This window comes from Salvia miltiorrhiza, chromosome 1, assembly GCF_028751815.1.
Source record: "Salvia miltiorrhiza cultivar Shanhuang (shh) chromosome 1, IMPLAD_Smil_shh, whole genome shotgun sequence".
NCBI classification, from domain to species: domain Eukaryota; kingdom Viridiplantae; phylum Streptophyta; class Magnoliopsida; order Lamiales; family Lamiaceae; genus Salvia; species Salvia miltiorrhiza.
In genome coordinates, this window is record NC_080387.1 from 19,564,624 (window position 1) to 19,572,425 (window position 7,802).

The window sequence follows — 7,802 nt, forward strand, 5'->3', positions numbered from 1 at the left end:
CTTGTTTTTTGTTTTCGAATTTAATGTGTTGAACCTAAGTGCACTACTTAAAAAAAAAGTCAATCCAGCCCATGTTCACCAAATAAATTCCTTTCGCTCACCAAGAAAAACTTAATTGAAACGTAATTTTCCGCACAATTTGTACAAATCACGACAGCATTCAATGAAACATTATACCATACCTCACATAGAAATCGGATTTAAAAAAGAAAAAACACTTTCCTAATTGCAGCTGCTTCATTTCTTTACTTTTTTCCTCATAATATACATATTATTAGTACAATATTACAATGATATCACAAGGCAAACACTGCCTTTTCTTTCACTTTGTTACCTAATAAAATTACTCTTATAAATGTGGGCAAGCCATCAATGGTGAGCAAAGAAAAGAAATTACAGCCACTGATGACTGACTGATATTCTTTGATTTTTTTTTTTTACTATTCACTATTTTCTTCTTCTTCTTCTTTAAACCTGTGGTCCAACAAATTTCAACTACAGATGTGATAGGAGGTAATAAACAGTACAACAAGTGTGAGAGGAAATGGATGGCTGACCCACTCTTCTTTACTGCCTTTTTTATGTATGCAACTTGTATGGTAGTAAGTAGTATGGTATAGGACACTAATCCTGCTTGCTGGTGTGACATTAATGGCGTCGAGTCATGGTGGTCGTTGTGGTGGTGCCGGGGGACTACATGTGTAGATATTTGGCCTGTTCGGAGACAAACGTACACAACCAACCTTAATAATGAATGACAATGCAACTACTTCAATTATATAAAACAAGTACTAATATGGTTATATATTATGAAGAGAAATAGTTGAGTTAATTAGCTTAAGATGGAAAGTGATTTGCCCAAATTACCTTTCATTAGGGTTGTTAGGAAGGCCCAACAAGGGAACTAGGGGATTACATTCCGACAGTCTCGTGACCGGAGGCAAACCTACATCATAATCATGTGTAATTATTGTGATTAAAATGCTTTTGATTAGGAACAATAATAGGACATGGGCAGAAGTAAGTGATGGATTTTTTATACCTAGGAACTTGGAAGTAACATGATTTAAAAGGAGCCATGTCCAATGAAGCTGAGGCCGGGAACAATGAGGGGCCGGTGATCAAATTATTGTTAGTAGATGGCATGGAGACAACAGCACTGCCCTTCTCCATCTCGTTGGAAAAGGTCGTGGCCAAGTCTACGCCTGCCTTTGGAGACGCAAAGGGGCTATCGGGGAGGTTGTGCTCCAAGCTACAATGTTAATTGGATAATACAAATTCATTAATTTGCACACATTGATGAAAAATGAGCCATTTCATTTGCCAATAAAACTGATACCTTTCTTGTAAATCACTTTGTTTGGGGGGGCTGTTCTTGCCATTACTAGGCTCATCATTCTCTTTTGCACTCGCATTTACAGTCGGATTCCCAATCGAGCCATATTCTGCAGTTGCAAGACGACAAATTTAAGTAGTCGAATCGAATGCTATTATATATAATAATTTTTAAAAAGATGGAAAAGAAAATGTGAACCTTCTCTGGCTTCCGGGCTGCTGCGGTTGCTCGAGAAGGTTGTTGGAGACGACATAACGGCACCGGTGGAGAGGGTGCGGTGGTGGCTATTCCTCTTGACATCAAGAAGCTGAAGGCCCATAAGCCTCTTGTTCTGCAGCTCAATCGCCTGCTGCAGATCAGCTTGTTCCTCCAATTTCCTCCTCCACAACATGTCCTGTGTGTTGTACAACATTCTTGCACCTAACGCAGAGATGAATGTATTATCAATCAATCTCTCAGGGCAGTGCTAAGTAGATAACAATTGTTTGATCGGATACACATACGCATCCCTTACCAAGGTGAAGATCGTAAGGGTCTCTCGATTCTAGCCCGGTGGGGCTGCCACAACCGGCGAATTCCCCTCTTTCCATCTGTTGCTGCTGTTTCCTGCACACGCATACATATATTCAAGAAATCTTCTTCAAAGGTAAAAAGGGATGATGCAGCAGTGATAACAAGAATCACCTGTGCTTGTCTGGGATCTTCCCTTTCTCTTTGTAAGGCTTCACGAGCACGCGGGCGTCGCAGACGAAATGAGGGTTGCCCTTGGCGAGAATGAGCTTCACAGTCTCCGGGAAGTCGAAGGTGACGAACCCAAACATCCTCTTCTGCTGATAAGGGATCCTTACATCTTGAACCGGCCCAAAATTACTATACAACCCAACAAAACCCCAATTAGCAACGCAGAAGAAGAAAAAAATGCCATATCGAGAGATAGAGAGAGAATGCACCTAAAATAAGTGGACACATCCTCCTCCTTAAAGGTGCTATCAGCAGGGAATGTCAAGTAAATCTGCCTCGACCCAGGATTATTCATCCCAAAATCGCCCCTTTCGAGGCGGCCACGCCCGAATTTGTGCATTCCATCACTCATCATCAGAGATCTAAACCATGCAATAAATGATTAAAGAAAGAATTAACAGTAAAAATCTTGAATTAAGGTTAAAAAAAAAATTCAAACCTTGGGCTGTCAGGTGGAAGCTGCTGGAGGAAATTCATGCATTTGTTAGCTGGCAGTGGAGAGTAAGGGAAATTCATGTGAGTTGACTTTGTTCTCATCAGCTCCTGGCACTGCTCCAGCATCTCAAACTTACTGGGCGACCCCACCGCGGCGGCGGCGCCCTCGCCCTCGCCGTGGAGGAACCGGCAGCTCGTCCCGTTCTTGCAGAAGCCTCTAGCGTAGAACAAGCAGGGCTTCCAACCGAACCCCCCGCTCAGATCATCAGGCCCCAAGCAGATATCACTGACGGAGCAGCTCCGGCGGTGGCCGCCGCCGCCCCAGAAGAGCATGGGGTCGGTTCCGGTGGGGCTCGAGGCCAAATCTTGGTAGTAAAAATCGGAGCTTTTCGGCCCCAGAGGCGGGGAGCCGTCGTTTAGGAAGGAGAGCTGATCTTGAAGCTGCAGCTCGTCAATCAAGTCAACCTCGGCGCCGCCGTAAAAGGGCGCGGCTGCGGAGTTCATAGTTGACGGAGGGGAGCTGCCATTGTATGTGCTAGGACTGATCAAGTCGTCGGTGGTCTGAAAGTCGGAGAAATTGCTGGAGTTTGTCCAGGAAGAAGGCGCGGTGGAGGAGTGGTTAGCGATGCTAAGCGGGGAAGGGAGATTTACGCCGCCAATCATTCTTGAGGAAGCTGAGGAGCAGGAATTCTGCCTAGAGAGAGAAAGTGGGTTGCTGAAGGGTGAGGGGGAGGATGGAGTTGGAGGAGTTGAGGGCATGTTTGATGAAGCTACTAAATTCAGCTCTTTCTTGGCTTGAATGATTACAGACTGGATTAGAGATTCTGGGCCGAAGGCTAGGCGGATCATCTCTTTCTCGCCATGATCTTGAATTAGAAGAAACCCCATGATTTTGGAGGCATTTTGAGGGTCTAAATTTTGGATCCTTTGGAAAACAATCTTTGTTGCTTCGTATGCATCCATGTCTGATTTTGGGGGGGTTTGGTGCTAAAGATTCCACTCCAACTCTTTCAAACCTACTCTACCTTTCTCTTGTTTTATCACTAATTCTAGTGGTCTTCCTTTCTTTTTTCTTTTGAGTAAAGAGTGCACAAAAGCTAATGGAGAAAACAGCAAAAAAGGAATTTTCTTTAAAGAAAAAAGAGTCCCTCTCTCTCACTCTCTCTCTCCCCCTTTCTTGTTTCCACGGCCGCACCTACCCAAGCTGTAATTAGAGTCGAAGGAGTAGTTCACTTCATTCTCTACTTGTTCCTGCAGAAACCCCAGAAAAAGAAAAGAAAGAAAATAAAGTGTTAGAGAAAGTAGTATTTTCCCGTGAGAAGAAGCTCTAAAAGAGAAGAAAAGGAAAAGATTCATGAAAGCTCCATATGCTGCGCCAAGTTTTATTTTTTATTTTTATTTTTTTTTGTAACTTTTTTTCCCCCGAATTATTCTGCATAGAAAGATGATATATGCAGAGCACAATGGAAAAGAGTTTTATTAATCACACACGCGCGCACAAACAAGTATTTCAACTTTCAAGAAAAACCCATAAAAAAGATGGTATCTTTTTCTTCAAACACAACAACTTTGCAGAGAGCTTCAACAATCAGAAACACTACTTCTGCTTACCGGTTTTAAGTGAAGAAGATGATAGTAATCAGCTGGGAGCCCATATCATTGATATCAACTCTCTCTCTCTAGAGTATATTTGTTTTCCTTTTTCTCTGAGGAGTGAACATATGTTTGTTAGCAATGGAAGTTGCTACAAAAGCCAAAGCAGCACCTTCTTTCTATGCAGCTGCCAGCCCTGCAGAATTTTTAGCTGCAGTTTGACAGCAACAGTAGATGGCACAGGACCATTTAATTCATTTCATTGCTGTCAACTTAAATTTCAATGAGACGAGCCCTCTTCTTTTTTCCACTATTTCACCTTTTGTTATTTTTTTTTTGTTTTTTTTTTTTATTATAGGGGGTGGAGGTGAAATTGAAAAAGACTACGCAAATTGTTTTAAATAAAAAAGACTACGAAATGAAATATACATATAAATATATGAATGTGTATGATGTAGTGGGACATCGTGAAAGCTGTCTGAGTGAGTGAACTCTGTGAGATTATTATTCTGACAGTCTTCCACTAACTCTCATCTTGATCCCACTTATTTTAACTATTCATTCTTAAATTATTGAGCTTTGTTCCTTTTTATAAAATATACTCCTAGTATTTTATTTATTTTTATTATGACCCTACGTTTATGTAAGTAATTAAATGTTTAATCATCCAAATGATATGATTAATATATATGTGACATGGTCCGAAACTATTGAGCTCGAAGAGGTGTACGAATTAGGGATGTCACTGGGTGGATATTACTCGGACCAGAACCAGAACCGTTCATTACCCGTTGAGCTATAAAGCAACGGTTCTGGTTCTGATTCTAGACCCGACCCATTTAGACCCAAACCTGACGGGTCAGATCCGACCCGACCCGACCCGTTTGTTATGGGTCCGGTCCGACCCGACATGTTTTGCCGCTAACCCACCACCACCCACCCCCACGCCCATCCCATCCACCCCACCCCCCCACCCCAATTTTTTTTTTAATTTTTTTTAAAAAATTTCTCCCCAATCCCACCCCAGCCCCGCCACCCCCACCCACCCCACCCACCCACCCACCCCCCACCCCCTCCCAAAAAAAATTTTTTTTTTAATTTTTTTAAAATTTTTTCCTCCCCAATCCCACCCCAGCCCCGCCACCCCCACCCACCCCACCCACCCACCCCCCACCCCCCTCCCAAAAATTTTTTTTTTTTTAATTTTTTTAAAATTTTTTCCTCCCCAATCCCACCCCAGCCCCGCCACCCCCACCCACCCCACCGCCCTCACCCCTACCACCCCCCCAATTTTTTTTAAATTTTTTCTCCCCATCCCTCCGTCCAAAAAAATTATTTTTTTATTTTTTAAAAATTTTCTACCCAGCCCCACCCCACCCCCACCGACCGCAACCCCTTCCCTATTTTTTTAAATTATATTTATGTCGTTCGGCTCTATAGCTTCCGATCAACACTCGCACTTTTGTTACGTAATTTCTAATATAATAGATCGAACTATTTAATAAACGATAACAAAAAATTACAAAATGATACACGCCGTTTTCATTGTTCAATCAAATTCTTGACCTATAAAGCGGTGGGGAGAAAATTTTAAAAGGGGGGGGGGTTGGTGGATGGGTGGGGATGGGGAGAAAAATTTAAAAAAAAAGTAATTTTTTTTAGGTAGGGGTGGGGGTGGCAGAGGTGGGATTGGGGAGAAATTTTTTTTAAAAAAATTAGGGGGTGGGGGTGGGTGGGGTTAGGGAGGAAAAATTTAAAAAAAAAATGGGGGGAGGGGGGAGGGTGGGGGTGGCGGGGCTGGTGTGGGATTGGGGAGGAAAATTTTTTTAAAAAAATTTAAAAAAAAAAAAAAAAATTGGGGGGGGGGGGGGGTGGGGGGGGCGGGGCTGGGGTGGAATTGGGGAGGAAAATTTTTAAAAAAAAATTAAAAAAAAATTTTTTTTTTGGGGGGGGGGGGTTGGGGGGTAGGTGGGGGGGTGGCGGGGCTGGTGTGAGATTTGAGGAGGAAAAAAATTTAAAAAAAAAATTTTTTTTTGGGAGGGGGGTTGGGGGGTGGGGTGGGTGGGGGTGGCGGGGCTGGGGTGGGGTGGGATTGGGGAGGAAAAATTTTAAAAAAAATTAAAAAAAAAAATTTTGGGGGGGGGGGGGGGTTGGGGGGTGGGTGGGGTGGGGGTGGCGGGGCTGGGGTGGGATTGGGGAGGAAAAAAAATTTGGGACTTGGTGTATCGAGACCATGGGCTTTTTTGGTCTTTTTTGGGCTTTTTTAAGTTTGGTAATGGGTATTATTGGATCTATGGGTCTTATAATACCCATGGGTAATTAACCTACCCGCACCATTTAATTTTTCACTTAATGGTCTGGTCCGGTGTGGATCCATTAAGCAATGGGTCGGTTCTGGTTCCGGAACCGTAGCAATTTTAATGGTTCTGGTCCGGGTAAAACCCACCCATTGACATCCCTAGTACGAATTGCGGGAATGCTACTGTTCATGTTTGTCTCGTCATTTACTCATTTTAGCTAGCTTCCTTAGAGCATCCGTATTGGGGGTTCCTTGATAGCCTACTTGATAGTGTTTGTGTTATTGAATAGGTAGTGTTGCATTGGGGTTCCTTGATAGCCTACTTGATAATATTAGTTTTGATTTTATGTTTTTCATTTAAATTTTATTGCATAATTTAAATAGCATATTTTTGTAATAGTTAAATACTGGATTAAACATAAATTTAAAATTACTTAAAACATTAAAAAAAATACATAAAAATTTAAAAACACCTAAAAAAAATACATAAAAATTTAAAAAACCTAAAACATCATTAAAATCACATTCCTTGATAGCCTAGGATAGACCACGACGCCTGAGCACGTCGGCGACCATGGACGCGTGCAATGCACGTTGTGCGTCCGTCATGTGCGTCGTATCCGTGTTCAGGAGATGCATATCGAACTCCCTCTCCCAGATATCGTTCCTCCGCTGGTACTGGGCGGTGAATGCCCTCATCTGCTCGTCGGTCCTATCCAACCTCTCCACTATTTCTGGTGGAGGATCCGAGCTCGTATGCGACGCTGCTGCCTTCCCTTTCCCTTTCGCCGCCGCCTTGTTGCCAATGGGCCGGGCAGAAGAGATCTCCTCGCCCGACGCCGAGGTGGTGAAGCCGCCCTCTTCCGTAGTCTTTGTCCTCTTGGAGGCATGCACGTCTCCAAGGAGGTACATCGACTTGAACTTGGGATTGTTCCGGAGAACTATCCACGCGTTCCAGAAATTGAAGGAGGCCCTGTGTGGGCTTCGAACCTTGAAGAGGGTTTGGGCCTTTTCACGAATCATATCATCCGAATGACCGGACGGCCAATTGTTGCACGTCTCCACCCAAACAGCTTCCCAGAGACGCACATCCGCGCTCACCCGGGACCAGTGGCCTTGAAGTTGCTTGATCTTAAGGTCGACGCCGAGGATGGGGTTCACACGTTCGCGGATCCGCCCCCAATATGCCTCTCCCTTCTGATCCGTCCCACGGATCGAGTCGTTGGTCTCCTCCGCCCAAATTTGGACGATGAGATCCGTATGCTCGGGAGCATACGTATGACGGTACCTAGCGGCCTTGTCGTGCTTGATTTTGGTGGCCATTTCCTTCCTCCGGCCGCCTTTCTTTGGTGGGGAGACACTCTGCTGAGCACTGACCGGTTCCTCCTCGGGCGGGCT

General features: G+C 43.9%; 1 protein-coding gene across 1 annotated transcript; it reads right to left on the reverse strand.

The window, feature by feature from the left end:
- Positions 1–218: 218 nt before the first annotated feature.
- LOC131006890 (zinc finger CCCH domain-containing protein 53) lies at positions 219–4,576 on the reverse strand. The gene is made up of 10 exons (XM_057934036.1): positions 4,124–4,576; positions 2,517–3,763; positions 2,287–2,439; positions 2,021–2,206; positions 1,851–1,942; positions 1,535–1,756; positions 1,340–1,445; positions 1,043–1,252; positions 868–946; positions 219–714 (listed from the first exon to the last, which is right to left on the reverse strand). The coding sequence occupies exons 2-9, from the start codon at positions 3,473–3,475 to the stop codon at positions 913–915; spliced, it is 1,962 nt and encodes a 653-aa protein (XP_057790019.1). The 5' UTR covers positions 3,476–3,763; positions 4,124–4,576; the 3' UTR covers positions 219–714; positions 868–912.
- Between the last annotated feature and the right edge of the window lie 3,226 nt (positions 4,577–7,802).

Bases quoted from the DNA above. Each gene is read 5' to 3' on its own strand.
- LOC131006890 (XM_057934036.1), bottom strand. From the start codon at position 3,475: ATGGATGCATACGAAGCAACAAAGATTGTTTTCCAAAGGATCCAAAAT. The intron at 1,757-1,850 runs GTAAGGGATGCG...TCTCTGCGTTAG, and splicing joins CCCTTACGATCTTCACCTTG to GTGCAAGAATGTTGTACAAC. The intron at 947-1,042 runs GTATAAAAAATC...ATTATGATGTAG, and splicing joins TGTTACTTCCAAGTTCCTAG to GTTTGCCTCCGGTCACGAGA.